Source organism: Anser brachyrhynchus, assembly GCF_964034855.1.
Source record: "Anser brachyrhynchus genome assembly, chromosome: 2".
NCBI lineage: Eukaryota > Metazoa > Chordata > Aves > Anseriformes > Anatidae > Anser > Anser brachyrhynchus.
The window spans coordinates 128,864,071-128,889,159 of NC_137695.1; the positions used below are offsets into that span (position 1 = coordinate 128,864,071).

The 25,089-nt window shown below is 37.2% G+C and overlaps 1 protein-coding gene and 1 long non-coding RNA gene across 2 annotated transcripts in view; both read right to left on the reverse strand.

The window, feature by feature from the left end:
* Positions 1-25,089, reverse strand: part of LOC308190358 — a 620,619-nt gene that overhangs the window by 103,654 nt on the left and 491,876 nt on the right. The gene's annotated exons all lie outside the window — the stretch shown is intronic.
* Positions 10,417-15,641, reverse strand: LOC308189939 (uncharacterized protein). Its single transcript, XM_080580599.1, has 2 exons — positions 14,992-15,641; positions 10,417-14,899 (listed from the first exon to the last, which is right to left on the reverse strand). Exons 1-2 carry the CDS (start codon positions 15,001-15,003, stop codon positions 11,612-11,614), a joined length of 3,300 nt encoding a protein of 1,099 aa, XP_080436725.1. The 5' UTR covers positions 15,004-15,641; the 3' UTR covers positions 10,417-11,611.

Sequence of the window (25,089 nt, forward strand, 5' to 3'; positions counted from 1 at the left end):
CTAAGTGCTCTCTGTGGGATAGCCTCTTAGTGTATGATTCTATTCTCAGTATGAACTGTACTATAACTTCACTGTCGTAGATCCTAAAGTGAGTGGTGAGATGTCTCAAACTTCCTGTCACTTTTTCTGTTAAAATCTTTCTATCAAATTCTTTCCGTCACACACTGATGGAGTCTCACCCACCTGTGACTGGGCTTACTTTTATAGTGATTGTTGGAGAAAATTTGAAAGTTTAAAATATTTACTTACTTCATTACTTTGTCTTTTCTTCCTTTTCTTTAACAGAACCGCTCTAATCCTAGACAGTACAACTATTTGGAAAATATATTTGCAGATGTACTGAAAATGAGAGGCCTTTTTTCAGTCTCCTTTCAGTCATTCTTACTGTTAAAAGTCCTTGGAGTCTGTCAGTTTTTTTATAGGGAAGATAAAATTTCCCACATCTTTATCTTCCCCCTTTAGAGTCTTCGCTACTACTAAAAGAGTGTGCTGAGGAGCCCAGTCTCCTTAATGAAGATAAAATCATTCACACTCACATTTTTACTGCTGTTTCCCCTGTTCCCCCCACCCCCTTCTCCTCCCTCTGGTCTGGTCCCTTATTGAGATATATCTCTCTCCTAAAATAATTTGTGACACCTTTTAATTTTTGTTACTTTGCTAGTAATTTCCATACTGCAACCTTCTTCTTTCTCTCCCCAGTTGCTTTTGGGCAAAGGGTTCTTAGAAGTCAATGATGCAATTAGTAGTAATCACATTGCCCTACCAATGCTATTAATCACTGATGATCTCCTCCTTGTCTTCTTTGAGCTCCTACATTTGCTACAAAGTTGAGGTTCTAAAATATAGATGACACCAAAATAAAAGATGATATTAAACTGAAAGAAAAATAAATTAAGGACTGACACCTAATATTAGTACTTACATATTTTGTGATTGCCATACTAAGTATTAATTATTACTGTTGCTTTTGAGGGTTTATTATGTTCTATCTATGTACCTTTGGGGTTTGTCTTGTAATCAAGGAACAGCCCAGACATATCATTGAAATAAAAAGCTGATTCATACTCTGATATAAAGTAATGAGACCATATGGTAAAGAAAATCCTCTATGTTAATATCTAAGCATAGCATTTTTTTTTTAAATTGATTCAAGATGCATTTTATCTGTTTTTCCAAAGGGCAGAACAAGAGGATATGCCAGCAGAATAGCTGTTGATACCATAAAGCCATCAAATAAAAAACATAATTTCAAATTAAACACTGGAATCCTGTCACAAACTAAACACTCCATCTGGTGCCATTTAACTGAAATAACTTCTTTAAGGCACCACTCCCATGAAACATACAAACTTCAAACAACATTATTTTACTACAAATGTGGGCTATAAAACTTGATAGAAAAAAAAGGAAACCATAAAGTCCTCAAGTTCCCTCCGAGCCTGAGCTAGAATCCAGATTTTCCTGAATTAAGTCACTTTCAACATGTTGCAACAGATCATCAGACAACTTACGGTCCCAGCAGATATAAGTTTTATTTTCATAATTCATCCTCAGTTTGGCTGGCAATGAAATAGCCACCTCCACATTTTTGGCACAAAAGCTTTCTTTACTGGAATAAGGGTCTGCTTCTTCAATGGGGTGTTTGGCAAGAGATCAGGAAAAAATAATATCTGATTTCCTGTACACTTCCTCTTTTTTTTTTTCTTTCAAGCTTTAGTATGAACTTTCTCTTCATCCTTCAAATCCTACAGCCAAACTATAACTGCTTTGTTAGCTCCCTTTTGATCCACTTGCATACCCAGTCTTTTATATCTGCTTTACAAATACTGTATTTTTAATGACACTGAAACCTGTGAGGTGGAAAACTTTTTTTCCTTTTTTTTTTTTTTTTTGCCTTAATTTCACAGCTTAATAGAATCCAAGATTTCTTTACCCACAGGATGATTATTATGCCAACATTATAAACCTGTATTTTATTTTACAGCTTAACGATAAGTTTTCTTTTCTAAGACTCTAAACATTCATCAAGGGCTTCTGCTCAGTATATAACTCTTGTTCTTAAAGCCTCTTTTTCTTGGGTATATTTCTACTCTAGTTGTATACCAATCTACACTGTGGATACATTAGCCAAGTTGAACCTCACCAGAGCCATCATGGTATTCCTTCCACACTAGAGTATCACATACTTTTTAGTACGTGATACTTTTTAGAGTATTAGTATGTTAATGTGAGGGATTGCTACAATAATTCTGCCTTTATAAATTAAATTTAAGTGCTATTCCTGAACTAAACTGAATCACAGAATCACAGAATTGTCTAGGTTGGAAGAGACCTCCAAGATCATCTAGTCCAACCTCAGCGCTAACACTAACAAGTCCTACACTAAACCATATCACTAAGGGCTACATCTAAACGTCTTTTAAAGACCACCAGGGATGGTGACTCAACCACCTCCCTGGGCAGTCCATTCCAGTGCCTAACAACCCTTTCAGTAAAGAAGTTCTTCCTAACATCCAACCTAAACCTCCCCTGGCGCAACTTTAGCCCATTCCCCCTCGTCCTGTCACCAGGCACGTGGGAGAATAGACCAACCCCCACCTCTCTACAGCCTCCCTTAAGGTACCTATAGAGAGCGATGAGGTCTCCCCTGAGCCTCCTCTTCTCCAGGCTCAACAACCCCAGCTCCCTCAGCCGCTCCTCGTAAGACTTGTTCTCCAGACCCCTCACCATCTTCGTTGCCCTTCTCTGGACTCTCTTGAGCACCTCCATGTCCTTCTTGTAGCGAGGGGCCCAAAACTGAACACAGTACTCGAGGTGCAGCCTCACCAGAGCCGAGTACAGGGGGACAATCACCTCCCTAGACCTGCTGGCCACACTGCTTCTTATGCAAGCCAGGAAAATAAAGCACTGAAATAAAGCACTAGAGATTCTGGTGCTAATTATAACTAAAACAATTATTCTATTTGGGTTTTAGACAAGTCTGAGCAAAACCAGATAGCAAACTCAGATAGCAAAACTCAAACAGCTCAAGAACATGAGATTTCTGTAGACTTCTTACAGAACACCATAAAAGTACAGCTGTCTATAACAGATTTCCCCTGACATAGGTCATCTACTTCATTTCCCTCTGGAACAGAAATGGCACATCTGTTTGGAGCTTGGATGAAGCCATGTTTTACCTGAATTTCATGAAAGACAGCAGGCTTGAAAAGGAAAAATTTACACACTGAGTTGGAAACCTCCATGCTTTGGAGCTAAGCAAGTAGTTGCAACTTTCCCACAGCTCTGTTATCCATGGCATTAGAGCTATGATGTTTAACAAAAAAGTGTCTATTAGATATGATACAGACCACAATTACAATTTAGGCAAAAATACCAGCAAAAACTGCTGAGAAAGTTGCAACCAATTGAATAGAGTTTTATATTATATTGCCGCTCTCAACTTTATCCCATACCACCTATAATAGAGAAGAGCAAATGTGTTATTAGGCATCTCCATGATGCTACAGGGGAATTACTTATAATAAAAAACTAATAGAAATTTTAATAGTGGTGATGTACCAAGGCCAATTTTAAAATGCTTATAACTTTATTTTAAATTCCATTGTACTTGAAGGGATATATCTAAAGTTTAAATGGAATGAGATGCTGTGGGAAGCTCTCAAGGGTTCCTGGAAGAAACTTGTTAAAATTCTGTCACCAAACTGAAGGGAAATTGAGGATAATTTTAAACCCTCTAATGAAATTTCTACTTTCTCTGGCTAGAAAAACACATCCCCACTTGAAATGATGGGTCTCTGGTAGTCATGAAAACAACTAAGAGTAATTTATTTTGCTTTTGGAATGTACAGCACCAGTCCCAATTATATTATCAAAAATGTCTTGTGGACAATATAACACAGGCACCTACAAGGTTTTCACCTCCACTCCCTTTTCAATTACATGAGCTGAAGCTTGTGCTGTCCTTTCACAAGGCTGCATTCATTTTCATTTCCTTGGTCTTACTTAAGAGAAGGCTTGTGGTTTTTGTTGTTGTTGTTTTTCTTGTTTGTTTTTAATGGGTAAGAATATCAATAGATTTTCTGATCTAGCACTTTTCTCAAAGTGTGAGGATTGTGGGCAAATTTACACAAACTATGGGAGAAAATGTATGTTGATGCCTGAAGGCAGTAAAGTGTGGAGAATGCATTATACCTTTGTCTCCTTGATGTGCCTGAATATGCCGTGTCTTGCATATGATTCTAAAGACTTTGTGATTGACTTTGAAACAACTTTGTGCTTTTATTTTGTTTTATTTTGTTTTGTTTTGTTTTGTTTTGTTTTATTTTATTTTATTTTATTTATTTTATTTTATATTCTATTGTACCTTTTACCAACACAGAGAGAGTTCTTGTGTGAAAATTTAGGCTCCAGTCCTGTAAGCACACATGCATTTAAAGAGTCAAATAGTCCCGTTGCTTTCTGGGGGACCTCTCATGTATCTGAAGCAAAGCATTCATATTCCTGAACTTGCAGGAAAGTAGTTTTCTGAAAGTATTATGATCTATGTGGATTACCATTTTAAATGAATTTCTCTTCCAGTAGAAATGGCTAAAGTCCTACCCCTTCCATAGCACTGGCATGAAATAAAAACATAATTTTAACTTTGCTTACAGTTTTTTCTCAGTAGCCATAGAACTAATTTTAGCTATTGGCAGACATGCACAACATTTAAAACCTTGTATATCAGTGTTACTTTTACAGGTTCCATCCATATGAAAACTATCGCAAAGAAATTATACATTTATAACTAATTCAATTTTTCTGTATCTTTTGTTTTGAGTTGAAGCAAAGTGTGAATAATGAAAAAAAAATAAAATATAAGCAAGAAAGAACAGAACGGGCTACAGCCTTTACTAACCCAAGATCTATAAAATTATTTTAATAGATGATATTCTTAGAGAAAACAAACAAACATGGATGTGAAATATTTACTCTTAGTACAAAATTCACGAAGTGTACTATAAAGTTTAAGTCAACATGTAATATTTAAGTTTCTAAGTCATCCTGTAATATTATGAGAATTTTAAAAGGCCAGTACATCAGAGGAAGATAAATATTCACCTTGAAACTGTACAAATCTATGTGCCCTTTGCCACTAAAATATTTCTGGTAAAATTAGGTAACCAAGGCTGAAAGTATTGATTCACCTAATGTATTTCTAATGTCTTCCTTAGTGTAGTCCTTAGAATGCCTTTGAAGATGTACATGACACAACTTACGCAGGACAAAAACAAGACAATCCTCTTGAATTAATACTTTAATATTAAACTATAATTTCTCACCACAAGGAATACACAGAATACTTCACCTAGAATTTCAGTGGTGACCCATTCCAATGCTTGCACATTATGAAGGAACTCTTTATTTCAATTTGGGTACTTTTCAAAAAAATGTAGTCAATTTTCAGATTTACTTCAGGATTGCTATACCCACCTACAGTATCAAAAACAATATTTTTGTTGGCTTTAATAGCAGCAAATCAATGTCATGTTGCAGATTATACAAATGAACATAAAATAGTTGAGAGAATTGGGGTTCATTCTGAATGCTTTGCCAGTCTTAATGCCCTTGTCTTACCTATTTGCATTAAAATGTTTTTAAGCATATAATCTCATAGTACTGTATTCATTACTTTCAGTGCTACAACTAATAATACAACAGACAATGTATTTTTTGAGAACTTTCACCTTTAGGTTGAGTTCAAGCATTAGAGATTTCATCTCAAAAGGCAGAGGAATGAAAATAAGAGAATACTTTTATCAGGGTTAGCCTTTGTCACACCACAGTGAGAGACTGAGCGTGTTTAACTGATCATATCGTGGTACTAGTGCTGCCTGATACATATATAAAATCCTAGCAATGTAAAAAGATTGCATTTTTCAAGTATTTCAAGTAAATATAGCAACTGTACATAAAAAAGGACTTTCCTAAGCCTGGGTCTAAATTTGCTTCCATTAAAATCGGTAAAATCACTGTAATAGCAGAGTCAACTGGAAATTTTCACAACTTTTTTGACTATTCCACCTCTAATTCTGCAAGTATTTTAGCTGCACAGCTGGTGCATTGTATCTCAATCAATCTGCATTTCTTTAAAGCACTCCTGTCATGCTCCAAAGAATTGACATCATTCTTTCCAAATAAATTGATGTATAGAAGGGAATGAAATTGGAGGAACTTTTGTTCAGTTACATTTTCAACTGATAACATGTTGTCATACATGACCACAATACCTCTCTGTTTCTCTGGCTTAAAGAAGGTTAAACTGTGTATAAACAGAGTTCAGGTGTTCACCATATGTAAAAAACCCTTCAAAATATATGATGTAGAGCAATGGTCACTCCTAAAGACAACATAATCTGTAAACATCAGTTGGACAGAACAAGTTTTAATTTTACTGGTTCAAGTAGCTATGCCAACAGAAACACAAGACATTGTTTGTTGTAAAAGTTCTCTATAGGATCCAAAATCATAAAATAAAATGCTATACTCTTGAAGCTATAATTCTGACACTTTCAGAAAAATCCTTGCCCTTAGATGACTAAAAGAAAGTCATAAATACAAATGATCCATGTTGTCTTCTCTTTTGTAAGTTTCAGTTCCAACTTTCATCAACATCTTTTGTATATCTTCATATTTGCCTTCAGAACAGACAACAAATTAATAATCTTCTTAAGGAAATTTCACATGATGTGGGAAAATACCAGCTAGAACTTCTGGTTTTACTAGTGGTTAATGAACATGACTACACTGCATATATATGTATCTTGCTATAACCTATAGTTAAATGCAACTTTGTAGCTAACAGCTATGATCAGTGACCATGAATCACATCAAGGAACCTGGTTTATGGCATCAAAGATGTATGATATAAACATCCTGACTCCAAAAGTAGACTACTGGTGGATTGTTTCCTCAGAGATATCAAATGAGAATTAACCACCTTATTCAAGAACTACAAAGTAGCTTCTAAAACAGGAGTTACAAATGTTTTGTATGGATGGAAATGTAGAATTCTATAAATAATGTTGCTCTCTGTTAAGTTTAAAATTTATGTTTTCATCCAAATAAAATTAGAATTAGAATTACAAATCACAGCCAAAATTAAGATTCTTTAATATACTGAAGATGAGATAGTTTAGGTTTTTAAAATCACTTAAATGATCTTAGGATTACCCTTGGGAGCATGTGCGGTGGTGTTATTTACTCTGTGTGATCCCAAGCAACCACTGACAGATTTGTTATTTCACTTTTTTTTTTTTTAATTTTTATTTTTTTCTGAAGATCAAATTTTAAAGATGAAAACAGTATAGCTTAAAGGACAATGGTTCAACTTGAGCATCCAATTTCCCTGTGGGTTTCAGTGAAATTGTTTTTTTGTGATCTTACTCCTAAAAATGGAGTTGACTGTAACACAGCAGGCATTGGATAACACAATGCTGACATTCAAAAACAATTAAAGTGGTCTCAGTTTTATTAATAGCCAGGGAATATTCTGTATTCTAAAACATATGCTTTAGTTATACCATGGAAATTTAATATGTTAGTCGTTACAGAATTGAGCCATATAGCTTATAATAGTGAAAGTTATCGATCGTTAATTCTCTTAATTTAATTGGCTTTATTTGACCATTTATCCACAGTCTTTCAAAGACTAGACTTAAGCCTGAGATATCTAATAATAACTGGTTCTTATTAGTATAAAGCAGCGGAATATTTTATTTTATTTTATTTTATTTTATTTTATTTTATTTTATTTTATTTTATTTTATTATTTTATTTTATTTTATTTTATTTATTTTATTATTTTATTTTATTTTATTTTATTTTATTTTATTTTATTTTATTTTATTTTATTTTATTTTATTTTATTTTATTTTATTTTATTTTATTTTATTTTATTTTATTTTATTTTTAATTGGAGTATTAGTTTTATCCCGTATGTCAAAGCGAGAAATGAACTTAAATTAGGTTAAGTCACAACCCTTCAAGGCACCTGGGGACAGAACACACCAACAACGGCAACAATATGTAATGGGAGCACATAAGAAGAAATAAAAAAAACAAGACAAATTTTCTTCCTTTTTTTTTTTTTGTGTGTTTTGTTTTTAGTATTGTTTAAGAAAGATTGTGGTTGGAAGCTGGAATCCCTGGCATTTTTCCCCAGATACATTCTGCAGATATATTTCTACTTTGTTGAAAGCACATTTCACCTACTAACTTATCCATAACTACATCCTATTTTGTTGTCATGCTTCCATAGATAACTTAGTATTTTCAAGAGACAATCAAAAAGTACAGGAAGTTTTGCTAGCACTTAATTTAAAACGTTATATCTCCCTGACAGTCTAAGCAGAACTTTTAGTTGCACAAGATCTGCACGTCTCCCCTCTGATTACGTGCCTTGGCTTTTTGTCTTTCACATCAAGCCTGAACTGCTGTCCTTGACTTTAAACTTGTTCTTCTTTGTCATCCCATTATAGCCTGTCTCATCATTTGAGTTACTTTTGTGTAGCTTCCTTGTTTGTTTGGTAATCAGTCCTGTGTGCTATTGATGTTAATTAAAATAACTTTAAAATAACTTCTTTCCACTAATACTAATTCATTTCAATACAGATGTTATCTACACGAATAAAAACACTGCAACATACTTCTGTAGGTTTCTGACGTGGATCTTCCTATGCATTTTGGGATGGATTTATCTCATCTGCATATTTAGACTATAAAATTCTCATGGCAGGAGTTATGTCTCCATCTCTTCCTGATTCTGTGAAGCAGCATAATGCTGGTATCTAGCAGGTGATATGTAATTAGAATAATAAACCATGTTTTGCCAGGCATGATCTAATGATGTCCTTTCTAAGGTTATGTAGCAAGTATGAGACAAGGTATTTTTTTCTTGAATTAGGATGGCTTCTCAGGAATATTCACATTTTAAATGTTAAAAATTGTCTTCTTGATTGTTTTTATTTTGTTTAACCAAATTCTTCTTCTTTAACCAAACTCTTCTTTTTCAGACTAAAGCTGTTTATACAGTGCAGCTGATCTGATTCTCACCTGAAATAACTAGCAAGGAAGACAGCCTCAAATCTATGACTTCAAAGTTTTCCAGAAAAATCTCACATGAAGTGTTGCTCAAATTGGAAGGGAAATTAGACAATCAAAGGGGTACACGTGAGCTCTAAAGACAGAGAAGTCAGAGCTTAAAGTTAAAATATCTGCAATCATATTGTTATACTAATAGCAAAATTCTTCCACCTTGATACTCAGGCTTTTAACTAATTGGGACTGTTAAAACGAATAAATTTAAGTACATCTATAAGTATTTGGAAAATGTAGGCCTGATTTTGTATTGTGTTTTGTGTATTGTGTTTGTATTGTGTTTTACAGCACCTAGTGGTGTTTTTTTCAGTGTTGAGGAAACTTTTTTCTGCCCAAAATCTCTGTGTGTATGTAAATGTTAAAAAACGTTAATTCTATTCCCTATTTCAGTATTAATATATGGTATAACAGAAACCTTTTAAAGATTGCTCTGAAAAATATTCCATATTCCATAGACACATAACACCTGAGGAAGGTCTGCTTGTCCAGCATTCTTGCTTTATAATTGAGTGAGATTTTGCTGTTTTCCTCTGACAGGTCTCAAGCTCCTCCATGGCAGTCTAAAATCTGCCAAGCAGAGAATCCATGCCATGGGACATGTGCTGGGACATTTCTTGTGTGTATAATACCATTTGCTGGAAGAGGATATACAACTAACACCAAAAGCAGGGGAAAACTCAAACACTGCTTTGACTGTTTTACCAAAGATTTTGTCAACACTTGTATCAGCTGTAGCAGTATTTGTACTCTTTGTAGCCAGCTATTGACATCTCAATATGTACACAACTCCTGCACATACTTTAAGAATAAAGATGTGGGGACTGTCAGGACAAATAACAGTATTATCTTCACATTTTAAAAATGGCTGTGTCAGTGAAACAGCATGTTAAAAATCTCTTTCTAAATATTTTATATTATTGCATCAGATGATAGTAATAATCATAGAAAGCCTAGAGCTATTAACCACGATTATTATCTCAGTATTTCAGCTAGTTTCACAATGACTGATTTAATTAAATAAAGCCAGCCAGAAGTACTTTTTAAGAAAAGCATTGGCCAGACACATATTTTCAGATAATTAATCCAATACACATATAAACTATTATTTCTTGATCATGGAAGGATTCTACACACGAGCTGTTCTACACAAACTAAGTTTATCACAAAACTAGTTTCTCTCAAGGTTGCTTAAGTGAGATTTTTTTCCCATGCTTTATAAAAAACAAAAGCAAAGGTTGCCTGTTGTCGACGGAGGGAAGACACAAACGCTCAATATGAGTGTTAAGTATGCTTCAGCTTTAATGGATAGCTCAATTGTCTTTTATCGTGTACAGGATAATTAGCTCATACATATTGCAAAAGCCAAGCTCCTTATTGGTAAGCGTCATCTACTGCCCTATCTGTTAGTTCCGCATTCTTCTATCCGCTAGTTCCCATTTCTAATCTAACTATAACTCCCAGGGCAGTATGCCCTCTACTATCATTATTGCCTGGGATTTCTCACAAGAGTTCCCAGACAAGCCTTGCGTACGTGTCTTTGCTCTTGTTTCTCTAGACCAGCTGGGTGCGGTAATCCGCCATTTCCTTATCTTGCAGCTGCATGATATCAATGTGATTACGTGCAGCGAGCCAGTCCTCAACAATTCCCCCGTTTTTATTTTGAACCAAAAGCTTTCTATAGATTTTTCTATTAATCACCGCACACACTGCAATAAGCAAGGTACAATAAGCAACAGGGTCAAAAATCTCATGCAGAACTACGATTGTAAAGTAGTGTGCCTACTAGAATCTACATCAGTCAACAAGCCACTAAGCGCTAGGAATGTTGCTTCGCAGCGATACTGCTTCTTACTCGCACAGCACAATCACACAATCACACAATCACGCAGAGAGGCCTCTTGCACTTCTCATTCATACCACAAGACAATATCACTTAAAATAATTTGTGTGCAGCTTCAGGAGGTCCTTGTCTGCTCCCGTGGTGAGCGGCTGAGAGTGGAGACCCCTCCGAGGAAAAAATGCTCGGGGTGCACCTAGGGGCGTCCGTTCCACAGTCGATCCCACAGCCGAGCAGAGCGGCTCCTGGCGCAAGGAAGGATGCTATTATAGTTTGTATAATGACAGCAAAGAGATGCATTGCAATAAGGAGCACGTTTTTCCTTTCCCTTTTTTTTTTTTTTTTTTTTTTTTTTTTTTTTTTTTTTTCTTTTTTTTTTTTTCTTTTTTTTTTTTTTCTTTTTTTTTTTTTCTTTTTTTTTTTTTTTTTTTTTTCTTTTTTTTTTTTTCTTTTTTTTTTTTTTTTTTTTCTTTTTTTTTTTTCTTTTTTTTTTTTTTTTTTTTTCTTTTTTTTTTTTTCTTTTTTTTTTTTTTTTTTTTTTTTTTTCTTTTTTTTTTTTTTTTTTTTTTTTTTTTCAACTGTCCAGTGCAGGAAAAAATTCTCACAAAATTTCACAGACCTAAAATGTGCAAGCTAGTTTCTCTCCCCTCTGTTTTTTGTTTTTTTTGTTTTTTTTTTTTTTTTTTTTTTTTTTTTTTTTTTTTTTTTTTTTACACATGCTATTACTGTTGCTAGAAAAACCTTACTAGTTAACTGCTCGAGCCTTTTTATTAGGCAACTAAATACTACTCGCGCCGCTACGATAATTAGGACAATTATTAGCAGTAAGCGTAGCCCTTCTTTTATCAGACCCAATATCCAACCTCCCATGTTCCCAAACCAACTTGCAAATAGTCTATCAAGCCAATTATTCCGGACCACTATCTTCTTGGTGTGGTCTCTCAGCCATTTCAGCTGCTCGTGAATCGACTCGCCATGGTCCGAGAGATTAAAACAGCACATTCCTTCGAGCTCTTCACACCCGTGGCCCTGTGCCAGCAGTAGAAAATCAATCGCCGCTCTGTTCTGTAATACAGCGTGTCGCAGGCTGTCCAGGTCCTGGGCCATTTCTGTGAGTATCTGCGTAGTCACATTTGCTTGTTTTACAGCCCAACAAGCTAGTTTCCCAAGACTAGCCATAGCATGAGCCACAGCCACTCCAGGCACAAGTGCCGCCGAAAAGAACCTTTCAGCTGGACCCCAGAGCTCGACCTGATCATCACAGTCACTCCCCAAGGTTTTTAGACTGCGTCTCGTCCGGCGTTTCCATTGTCGAGTAATGTTTCGCAGCTCTTGACTATGCAGATCAGGGGCAAACAGGGTCAGGCGTCCCAAATAGCACGGCCCACCGTGTGCATTTGCTGGAATCCCCTGCCAGGCTCGATCTCCACAGATCAGGAATATACCAGGTGGTAAGGCCTTAGCAGTTTGCCTTGGCCATGTGCTTGACTCGTTCCCGTATGCCCCCATGGTGGTGTTGGTGGTGTCGTTGTACCCGCAATAGCTGCTATTAGCTTCGAACCCCCTTGTGTGAGAGGTCACATTAGTCCATTGAGTCATATTTTGTTTTCCTTTATTCCACATAAAGCACGTCTGTGTCCAGTTATTACTGGTGTTCCCTACCGCCACTGATCCCAACAAATTCAGTTCTTGGGGATCCCATGGCAAGCTCGTGTTCAGAGCCACTAGCGCCGCCACAACGGCGTCGGAGAGGTTGGACGAAAGATCGAACAAATCAGTACTTGCGGAATATGGTGCTAACAGTTGTTTCAGCTCCTCCTTGTTCCCTATTGGGACCCCGAACAAACAGGTGCGGAAGGGATCAGTCGCTTTGGCAAGAGACAGGCAGAATTGAGCCAATCGAGTTCCCTTCGGTATATGTAGCGGAGGGAACATGGCTGATACCATAATTTGTATCTCCCCAGTAAAGTCCTTATCAATAAGTCCTGTTAACACTAAAGCCCCATTTAATGTCGCCGATGACCTTCCAATCAGAAGTGCTCCAACAGGCTCATTATTAATTTTTACAGGTCCCATAACGCCTGTTTTCACCCCAACAGGCTTGTTGTCCATCAAAGTCACATTTACTGCGGTTGCCAAGTCCAATCCCCAGGCTCCCTCTGGTGGCTGGTTGGAGGTGAAAGGATTCGTCTCGGTTGGAGTCTCCGCAGCTGCCGCCGCTGTTGAGGGAAAAGCCGCTTTTTGTGTCATCGCGGGGCGGCGGTTCCCGCTGGTCTTCCCGTTTCCCTGGGTCTTCCGCCGGCAAGCGGTTTCATTATGCGTATTAGATCGGCAAGAGGGACACCACACATTAGCCGTCCCACATTGCCTCTTCATATGACCCGCGATGCCACACCGATAGTAGCGTAGTGCAGGTCTTCTCGACGAGTGAGGTCCTTTTCCACTTTGCAGGGGGGCAAGGGCGGCGAATACCTGCGACTGACTAGCCTGCAGTCCCTGGCTGATACTCTCTCCTACCTTGCGGATGGCATCGACCAAAAGGGCCTGTGAACCTATTGGTATTTGCGATAATCTATCAAGAGCCTCTTCTATAGTCCAAGTACTGGGCAGCGTATTTAGTACGTTTCGAGAAGTTTGATTACAATTTTGAAGGGCACATTGTTTAAGAATAGGGCCCTTGAGATATTCGGGTAACCCAGCTACCTGTATAGCTGCGGCAACCCTATCAATAAAGGTTCCAAACGCTTCATCTCGCCCTTGCTTGATGGACATATAGGAGGGCATTCTTCCAGGCTCCCTAATTTGGTCCAATGCCATCCTAGCTAGTGTCATGGCAGCTTTTGCCTTATCCGGCCCCATTAGAGCCTGGGCCTCCAAGCGATTGTATGCACCGACCCCCAAGAGCTCTTCCAGCGTGACCCCGTGTAGCGGATCTCCGGGCTGACGCTGCACTGCAACTGCCTCCTGACAAGCTGAATGCCAGTGAGCATTAAACAGCAGAATCTGATGCTGCGTCAGTATTAGCTTCATGATATTACGAATGTCACCGGGGAGCAGTATATTAGTGGACCACAGATAGTCTAACATCTGTTTCGTTGGCTCCCCACGTATTCCTGACTCATTTACCGTGGCACGCAATTGGGTCAGTATTTTCCAGTCCAGATTTGTCATAGTAACAGTTATCTGGCCCTGGGCGTCTGGTGGAGAATACACCACGGGGAAGGCGCCTACAAGCTCTGTCGCTGCCCCCACATCACCTTCACGTAACGCCTCCCCTGCTATTTTCGCCCAGAGTCCTGCTCTCTCCGACCCCCCTGATTCAAGTCGCATATCTTTCAAAAATGGATTCTTATGTCTCCCCTCGCCTGCCGCCTCTCCCTCGGGAGTTTCCAGGGGTAGAGGAGGCGCACTGGGTTGTGCTCCCTCCTCCCCTCCCCCGGGGGCCGGGGGTAGAGGAGGCACACTGGGTTGTGCTCCCTCCTCCCCTCCCCCGGGGGCCGGGGGTAGAGGAGGCGCACTGGGTTGTGCTCCCTCCTCCCCTCCCCCGGGGGCTTTCATAGTGAATTGCCGGACTGATGGAGGGAGGGGGTACGGATTGGTCTCTTCATCTGCCCTCATCGTTTTGCGCAGCCGTTGTGTCGCAGCGGCTGCCACTTTCTGCTCTACCCGATATATCGTTAAAGCGTTCGTAACAGCCCGCCATGGTTTTGCCAGCTTCTTAGCCGTCTTATTCTCATTAATCATTTCCTCAAACAATATATCACCAAACTTACGCCACTCATCCTCCTCAAACAATGTGTCAGGGTTAACAAAGCAGCCCTTCGCCACCCCATAGGCCACTAACCCCTGTAATTCTTTATGACAATCTATATCTGGCGTCTTACGCTTTTCTAAAAAGCACTTAAGTAAATTAATTGCCGCCTGTTTCTCCATGCTTACTCACGGTGCCGTTGCCCCCGTGCAAAGCGTGTCTTACGCTTTTCTAAAAAGCACTTAAGTAAATTAATTGCCGCTTGTTTCTCCATGCTTACTCACGGTGCCGTTGCCCCCGTAGAAAGCTTCCATTCGCGGCGTTCCGGCGGGACCCGCTATGGGTTCGTCCCGGGCGCTCTTCCCGAGTCGCCTTCTGCTCGCCCCAATCTTATGTTCCGCGGATTCCAGGTTACGTAGTCAGAACCGGCTTTCCCCTTGTACTCCGTCGCCTAATACCGGCTTACTCGTTCAGGGTTCTCGTCCAGCAAGGCCTGTTCGGGCGCCATTTGTTGTCGACGGAGGGAAGACACAAACGCTCAATATGAGTGTTAAGTATGCTTCAGCTTTAATGGATAGCTCAATTGTCTTTTATCGTGTACAGGATAATTAGCTCATACATATTGCAAAAGCCAAGCTCCTTATTGGTAAGCGTCATCTACTGCCCTATCTGTTAGTTCCGCATTCTTCTATCCGCTAGTTCCCATTTCTAATCTAACTATAACTCCCAGGGCAGTATGCCCTCTACTATCATTATTGCCTGGGATTTCTCACAAGAGTTCCCAGACAAGCCTTGCGTACGTGTCTTTGCTCTTGTTTCTCTAGACCAGCTGGGTGCGGTAATCCGCCATTTCCTTATCTTGCAGCTGCATGATATCAATGTGATTACGTGCAGCGAGCCAGTCCTCAACAGTTGCCCAATCAGTGTGAATTTCAATGATTCCATTACAAGAGATGTCCAAAAATGAAAGATTTTGTCAGGCAATAGCTCACAAAACAATAATCCTCTAAAGTGCCAATTATTTTTATATTATATTATTATATTATATTATTAAATTATATTATTAAAAAAAAAAGAAAAAAAAAACTCTAATGACAATTATTTATTTTTCAAAGTCTTCCTTTAATCTCAAACATGAACAAAAAATCACAATCAAATTAAAGAAACAAGTCTCTTCTTTACATTTTTATAAATGTAAGGAAAATATCAGTTCCTCATTTTACTAGCTTCACAAATATTACATGAGTTAATAACTCGTTATTATTTTGAATTTTTTTTTGCAATTGAGGAAAGGAAAACTGTTGCCTATAGTTTAAAAATAAAAAATAAATCAGGACTATATTCCATCATGGTTGGGAGCATCAAATAAAAAAGTTAACATGGACTTCTATCATACTTTCCCCTTTTTTGAAATAAGGCTAGACTACTTTTGTCTCTGTTACATCTATTTCTGTTACTCAAATTGCAAGTTCCTGGTGGAAGAGTCTATCTTGCTATTTGTCTGTGGAGTGCCAAGCAGAGTGACAATTTAGTCTTACCTGGAGCTTCTAAAATAAATAATAATTATTGAAAAGAATACCATGAAGCTGTCTTCAAAGCTGTCCACAAATGTCCACATATTCAAAAGTGCTGTGAATAGCAAATATTTATTTGGTGTATTCCAGACAAATCAGAACAAACCCATTGTGTTATAAGACATTGGAACCAAAAATACCTTGTATTGCAAATGGGTCCACAGTGAGGATCCATTATTTTTCTTCACTGTCGTAGTCTGGAATCATTCCTAATCCAAAATCATAAACTTTTATTATTGCCATGTTTTTAAATGTTGGCCACCTCAGCATATTTTCAATGTAATTATGAGTTGTGAGATTGGTATTTTAACATGCAATATATCTGTATAATTGCAATCTATACCTCAAAGCTCACTTTTCAACTGCTAAATTGAACTACAAACTTCTGTGGTATTGCTTATGGAAAATTCCATATGCTTTTTAGGGCTTTTGACATAGATTCCTTCATGTTTTCCAAACAAAAGGTTCCCAGACTTTACCAAGAGACTTGTTAGGGAAATAAGTAAATAAATAAATAAATAATTTCACTGCTTTGTTTTCTGAAGGTATAGCTCTCATAATAAAGAAGAAAAATCATTTCTGCCAAAACAATGCCACTGTGCAGACTTTCCATCTGTAAGCTGATAGGTGCCAGCATCCTATCTTTGTAAATATAACACAAACTTAAAAAAGTAGCAACCACAGTTAAAAAAAATGAGGCAGTTATTGATAAATGAACTGAGCCATAAGAATAATTTTATAAAGCAATGGTAATAAGAAATGCACTCACAAAGATGACCTAACAGTTTATAGAATTTCTTTTCTTTATCTTCCTGAAATCCTCAAGATGGTTTTTCTGTGGAGGACAAAGACAAAGAAAAAAACAAATTCACAGTACAAGAAATGCATATTAATTTATAACGTACCGCTTAATAGTTTCAGCCAATGGTAACAGCAGGGCTCAAAGCCTTGTGAACTGCTATCAAAAACGGTTAGCTTTTCTGCTGAAAATGTGCATGAATATGCAGTGGTACAAAGCTGAAAAAAAAAAAAATATCTGGAAGTCTCTGATCTCAGGTTACTAGAGTTCTTCTTTTTAAAGACTTGCTTGACCTTACAATGGTGTGTCAGCAAATTAGATTTAGGCAATTCTTTTCCCAAGAGCTCTAATTATGGTTCATATGTATATTCAGCAATTCATTAAAAAAAAACATATATTGTAACAACATTAGTGTATGCTGATTTGCATATACATCAAATAGAATCATAATAACCAGAATTTACAGAATGATTTTAATTTTTTTGAAGCATTTTGTTTCATAAATACTTGTAACTATTATTCATAGATGATGTGCACTTTTTGAATAGTCTGAGCATGGGTAATTTACATTTGTTTTCGGAAGTGGCCAGCACAAATAACTTCTGCTCAAGAACATCTACTAATACGAAATATAATTCTAAAACAAAACAAAACAAAACAAAACAAATGGATTACCTGCAGGTCTGTGTTGTTTTCAATTCTTGTCTTGTCATGGTAATAAGACATCAGAAGTTTAATGTTTAATATACCCTGTAAAATTCAACAGCAGAAAAAGATTTGTGGATATTAAAATGCTTGCTACCTCAACATCTTCCCTTTAAACATGTATCTACCAGGTTGACAAATCAACATCACTTGTGCTGTTGCCTACTGCATTCTAGTTTCTGGGACTGACATTAGATGCTTGGAAGGACCATAGACATCTTCCTTCATACACAAAATAGCCCCTCAGAAGGCAATAATTGTTTTAGGTTGCTGGCAGCCCCATATTTGGAGTTACCTAGCTGATGTTGTGATATGTTGTCATACTAGTGGCCTAGCTGTGCTTCACCTTCGTTAACTCAAGTGTGAAATCTACAAGCTGCTGAGTGTCTCTTGCAATGTGATATTAGTTTGAGGTTTCCAGTGACCACAAGGAGACACTTAGCATCTTGTCAAGATGACTTTTTATTCATTTAATTTAGTAATCGGGTCAGTATTTAGGACTTAAAAAAAAAAAAAAAAAGAATTTGAAGATACTAACTTGCAAGAAAGAAGCAGGACCCTCTTAATGCACATGGATTTAGACTGTAGCAGGTACTTCAAAGCTGATGGAAAGGACTGAAAGGCTTTTAAGCCAATAAGTTAAGTATCTGTGAAGAAAAGCCCCATATCTGCTGTTTGTCTACAGGTATACCTTACCAAGATTTGCAAGTCAGTGATATGGCTTCTCTCCCTTTTAGTGTGTTGCCTCTGGAAGCCCTCGGAAAGACAGATCTGTTTATGGACTTATGCTGAATTTACTTGAAAAGAGCAGAGGAGGGTGCTGAATTAATGTTAGCAACAGAGGGAGTGAGCAACATAGCTAGCAACACCTACATTTTGTGTGTCTTCAAAACATGCTATAGTTACTGAGGTTTCTGAGCTCCTCAGTTAACTGAAAAAAAAAAACAAAAGTAAGAAAAAAGGAAGTAAGCATAAAGCCATAAAAGTCAGACCAAAAGGAGCTTTTCAGTGGCAGTTAAACAAAGGCAGCAGAAGTTTAGTTTAATAATAGAAAAAGTGCCAGAACCTTATCCTATAGAACCACTGCCTTAATGTAAGAGTGTGTGTAATCCTTCTAAAATTGTCATTAGAAGAGAATTTGTCACTTCAAACTGTAGTTACATTTACAGCAGAATATTTGTACAAGCTGGTTGCTGAAATACAGCTGTTTTGATTCCTTAGTAAGGAGAGGAAAAGCAAGAAGCTCAAGCCTGTATTTACCATGGCACAGACTCAAGATAAGCCTTAAAATTACTTTTTGGTGTCCAAACAGTGTGGTTTCCCCATCAAAAGGTTATTTGTTATAAAAGAGCTTTATTTGGCAAAATATTGGGAACATTCACTTTTTAATTAGAGACACAAACTTCTGAGCAGTCTGAGACCAGAGTTATGACATTTTGTGATGCTTCTTTTCCTGATTATAAAAGAAACAACAAGTGCAGCAGAATCTATTTCATCCCCTGGGAATTCCCTATAGGTCAGTTACACTATGAAAAAACAAACCATAATCTGTAACACCGAGTATGCTTTCTTAACTCTTGAGGACTTTTTTAAACCCTGTGGAGCAGGAGCTTAGCTCCTGGTGTTTTTTCTTTGTTTACCCTCATACTGCTAGAAATTTTAAAAACACGTTTAATTAATTTCCTTTTCTTATAGATGTATATCCTAATTTGTAGCTCCATATTTATTTTGAGTATTTCTGCATTTAATTTTATTAGTTAAGTGTGAGTGGATCAGATGACAGCTCAGGTGTCTTTTTTCTCTGTCCTTGAAAGAATGGGAGCTTTTCTTTTCTTTTTCTTTTTGTATATTTCTAATAATTCTTGTTTCTCCCACCTGGATGTTGTGCTGAGTGATTGCAAATTTTCATGTAAAACAAATTAAAATATAGTTGACTCACTGAAAATTGTATCAAAATCTCTCCATATTAATAAATAATCACATTAAACAGTTCATGTATTTGAATAAATACTAGATTAAACCAGATATACTCTTTCTTAAAAATAATAATAATAATAAAAAAGAGGTGCAAACTATGAGATGCAGATTTTGGATGCAACAAATTACATTCTGTTATTTCATAGGATAAGGCCCAGTAAGCTCATTAAGTAAAACAACTATAGTGTGCATCTGCAGCAGTTTTTAATGAATGCAAGGTCAATATTGCCTGCCTTTACGGATTATAATTTTTGTGAGGAGGTCAGAGGGGCTTGTTACCTGCTCCAGAGCTCTGTATCTTGGAGTTTGCTCTCTTGGAGTGGGATTAGATGCAATGGTGGTTGTCCAGACTGTTTAGTTTTAGTTTTTGAGTGTCACAAAAGTTCTACTTTAAAAATCCCTCATTCCTGAAAGAGTAACATCTTGCAAACCACGTAGGAGAGGTTCAGTTGTAATGTTTCAATGTTTGTGAGAACCACATCTATATAAAAACTACTGTAGAATACTTCAGGCTGGGCTGCTAGGGAAAGATTTGTTGGTCTGGAAGCAGTATGTCAGAGAGTTAGAAAGCCTTCATACAGTGGCAAAAGAACCTTTATCTCAGATTTAGTGTTACCAGCTTTATAAGAGGTATCTGTAGCTCTGGGCATTTCAGGAATAAAATACTGTAAAGCTACCGAAAGTGAAATTGTTTTCCGGTATGAGAAAAACACAGAAGTTGCTTGAAATTCATTTTGGGCGTCATGGAGAAACAACAAAAATACACAAAATCCTATGAAAAACCTGCTGTTCCTGTTTTCTAGAACTGTGAAATAGAACTACATCTAAAGGAGGGCTTGAAAACAGTAAGATAGGTTAACTATTTCCCACATGATCATGTATCATGCCTAAGCAGTTTGGCTTATCAAACTGAAAATGAGTTTTGGAGGCTCCAAAAGGTCCATGTGAGCAGAGATAATAGAATTAATCAAGGCAGTTTGCACAGGATTGAACCTGAAACACTACCTGAAGGGAAAAACAGATCTGCATGTTCCCCAGCTGATGAGAGTTTTAAGGCTCTCTTAACAAGAAAGACGTTTCACTGAATTCTTCATCAACACTTGAAACCAGAAATCTAACAACAACAAAAAAATATATTCTTGTACCACTGTTTAGGTCTGCAAAGGATTAACATCTTGAATAGTATGTGCACTGTGAATAAGTTCCAGCAGAAAACAGAAAGAAAGCCAACAAAGATAATCAGTACTATGGATCAGTAAACAGAAATGATGTAAACTAGGACTTCATCTGGGAAAAGTCAGTTGAAGAAGGCTCTGATAGAGGTCTATAAAAGTGAATGATGACTAAAACTTTTACAGGCAAAGAAGAAGCAACATGCAAAGAAATTATTTTACAAACAAAAGGAAATGTTTGCATAAAGGAGAGAATTAAACTGTGGAACTTAATACCACAGGATATTGTGGAGGCCAAAATTGTAATGGCTTCAGAAAAGGATGAGACAACTTTCATGAAGAATAGGCGCATTTGTAATTATTTAACATGATGGTTTATGCCCATCCTCTGACATAAGATATCTTTTAACTACCGACTGCCAGGAGCTGAGAGACAACGGTAAGTGAAAGACCATTTTAGAAAGACTGAAGAATCAGCACATGAAAAAAAACAGGCCAGCTGAGGTCATAAAAGCAAAATCAGGATACTGTATGGCTATATCAAATGCTCAAATAGTGCACACACTTACAAAGTTAGGAAGGTATGAGGATCCAAGGCAACAGAAATGCAGTCATATCCTGCTACTCATCATGGATGCATTCCTGCAAAGTGTGACAGTCAGTGATATGAGAGACAGCAAAGCAAATTATACAATAAAAAAATTACATATTCAGGGATCGTACACTGAAACATAAAATCTTTCCCACTTGCTTTCTTCAAACCTGATGTTATGAGAATTGCGATACTTTCAAAAATGCTCAAATTAGCCATGCCTTTCTGTAAAAATCTCTTCCGTCTCTACAGCACAATTCAAGGTCTCCATCTACCTCAAGCCATAGAATCATAGAATTATAGAATATCCTGAGTTGAGACCCACCAGGATCATTGAGTCCAGGTCCTAGCTCCACACAGGACCACCGAAAAATCAAACCATACATTTGAGGGTGTTGTTCAAATGTTTCTTTAACTCCAGAAGGCCTGGTGCCATGAACACTTCACTGGGGAGCCTGTTCCAGTGCCCAGCCACCTTCTCAGAAATCCGTAGGCTTTTAGCTTTTTCCCTTCTGGTGAGGTGACACGATAGTACATACTCACTCATCTTTACAGTCTTGGCCTAATTTGCCCCATGACAGAGCTTCTTTGCCATGTACTTTCTTTGACAAGAGAATATAGCATGGTCAGCGGACGGAAAATGTGCTCTGGGAGAAGAGCGTTCCTCTTCTAGGGATCTAATAGTATCCTGCAGCACATACAGGGAGGTCATCTACAAAATGGAGCCAGACTCTTGGCAGCGTTGCATCACTGGAGCATGAGAGATAAAGGGCACAAGCTGAAACAGAAGAGTCTCAGACTGGGCACAAGGCAAATGAATAAATCATTGTGTAGACAGTCAAGCTGTGAAGCAGCTTGCCCAGCAAAGTTGTGCAGGCTCCATTTGTGAGAGTTTTCAAGACCAGACAGGTTAAAAACATGGGCAATCTAGTCTGATTTTACAAACTGACTCTGCTTTGATCAGGAGGCTGGACTAGAGATCTTCTGAGGTCCCTTCCAGACTGAGGTTTCCTATGATTTTACATTTGATTTGACATTCTCATGAATTCGGTCCACATTTATAATATATAATGTAATAGAGGCAGGAAGCACATGCTATTTAAGACCAGTCTAAATACACAAAGATAGTATATTGCTTGTTGGGCATAATTCAAAATGACTGAGTGGCTTAATGATTTTTTCAATGGTAGGAGGTTTCCAGAAGGGTAAAGAATGGAAAAATTAATGAAGGGGTAAACAGCAAAACTACTGATAGACAAGACATACAGCATGTTGTGGTACTGCAATCCTTTCTCTCCCTACTCCAAAAGATGATTTCATTGGAACTCAGTGATAGATGTCTTGGCCCGTGGATGATTCACAAGGAAGTTCTACAGCTCTGAGGATCCCAAAGTAAGAATGGAGAAAAAAAGTGTAGATAGAATTAATACTGTTAAAAATAGTCTTTAATTTGGTATAAATAATAATTTTTAAATATAAATTCAGTATAAATAATTAATGTAGTTTCCCTTTACAGCTGAAGGTCATAGCAGAAAAAGTCTAGGGAAAGGTCTGTCAAGATGAAAGTGCTATGAAAAGTTTATTTCCTATAAAATATCACGGTGGGATACAGTGGATGGGACAGGTTCATGACCCATGTTTTCTTCAGTCCATTCGTCAGCAGTCCGTGAGTTTGCCAAAGATATTTTTAAGAGTTGCTATTTTTGTGGGGAGAATTTGGAGTTCCTATATTTTAAATGTGTATAACTGACAAGCATCACGAACTCTAAAAAACAGAGGTAAACTTCTATATTTTTACATTTACATTTTCCATATATATTTCACATTTTACAGAAAGTAAACTTCTGTATTTTTGAAGCTGAACACTAGAAAAAGAAAGAAAAGGCATATACTGTCAGGTGACACTCAGGCAGAGCAGAAGAAAAACCTTATTTCCTTCTGAGACTTTAAAACACACAGCTAGTAATCGATAAAGCAAAACAGACAGTACAGTAAAATATCAGTGGTAGTTTGAGAGTTCAGCTTGATAAAATTGAATATGTAATTGGGAAAACCAAGTTAAATATATATACCTCAAACAATTCAGAATATCATGAACTTCATGAATTTATATAAAAGTTTGGACATACATTGAGCAAAAGGAAATTTCCAAACTTCTTTACATTACATTAAATATATAGCTGAAACCTCTGAGCTTGTACAATCACACAAATAAGGGTTTATCACACAGATTTATTCAAATCTGTCACCATCACTTCAGGCAAGACAGAGGCAGATGACTTTTTCTTACTTAAATAAAACTTGCTGAAAAATAGAAGAAAAAATTACCATTGGGGAAAAAAAATCAGGATGATTTAGCATTTAAAACTTTATTTTGTTTTTCTTTCTTTGTATGGCAAAAGTGAAATCCTACACACAGACATAAAAGACAGTGGCAAAGAAGATATTGTACTATATCAGCTTGCACTAGAACAATGTAAAACAAATTAGGATGCATTTTTGAAGTGAGAGATTTATTTCCTTGCCTTCACACAGCAACATGGAATTCTTACTATTCTATTTTTTATATGAAAGATGATATTTGCTTAGTGATATCTCAGCTTGCAACCTATCAGAATTGAATTTTCAGCTGGCATCATCACTATTGAACTGATTTGCTTACCAGATATATCCTTAAGGTGTTGTGTGCCCAGTGATTTTTATCTACGTGTTAGTAATATAGATCACCGATAACAGTGAACATTCTCAGAGTCTCTCAGGTAGGATAATAAATCTGTCACAATAGATCCTGAAGTGGAATATGAGCCATATGGTAAGATAATAAAAAATGCAAAAAAAAAAAAAAAAAAAAAAGCAAATGTTGTTTATCAGGGATCATAAAAACATTGATTTCTGGATGTTTCAGAAAATTCGACTGGGATAGAAGGCTGTCCCTTCATGATGCACATATACATTCCACTATCACCAGGTGCTACCTGCACTAAAGAGAAGTTACACAAGTAAATTATAAGCTCAGGAAACCTGCTTAAGTAATTTATTTTAAGGAATTAAATATGAATGTGATTATAACCTGTGACATTAGTGCAAGAAGCACTTGCAAGGCCTTCCATGTGTAATCAATGGCTACAACCCTGTGAATTTACTAAACCATTCTACTACAATATCAATGATTTGAATAGCCACCATTGAAACCAGAAAATATCAGCAATGCTGAAGAAAATGTTTACATGTATCTTCAGAAAAACAATAACTGGTTACTTTGATGCCAACCAAGCAATGTTTCAGGTTGGCACATGGAAAGTGTGCTAAAATTTTACTTCATGTTTTGTGTTGATCTATACACAACCTGTTTTCTCTTTTCCCTCATCCAGCTTCTAGTCCACGGGATTAGAATGTCTTTCATTCTCACCTAGCCTGAAATTATTCTTAAAATAGGCTCTATTCATCAATGTACCACAAAGCCAATACAAAATGCTAAGCCTTCTGTGAGTTTACACGTTCTCATTACCAGTTAAGTGCAAAATGAAGATTCAGAACATTT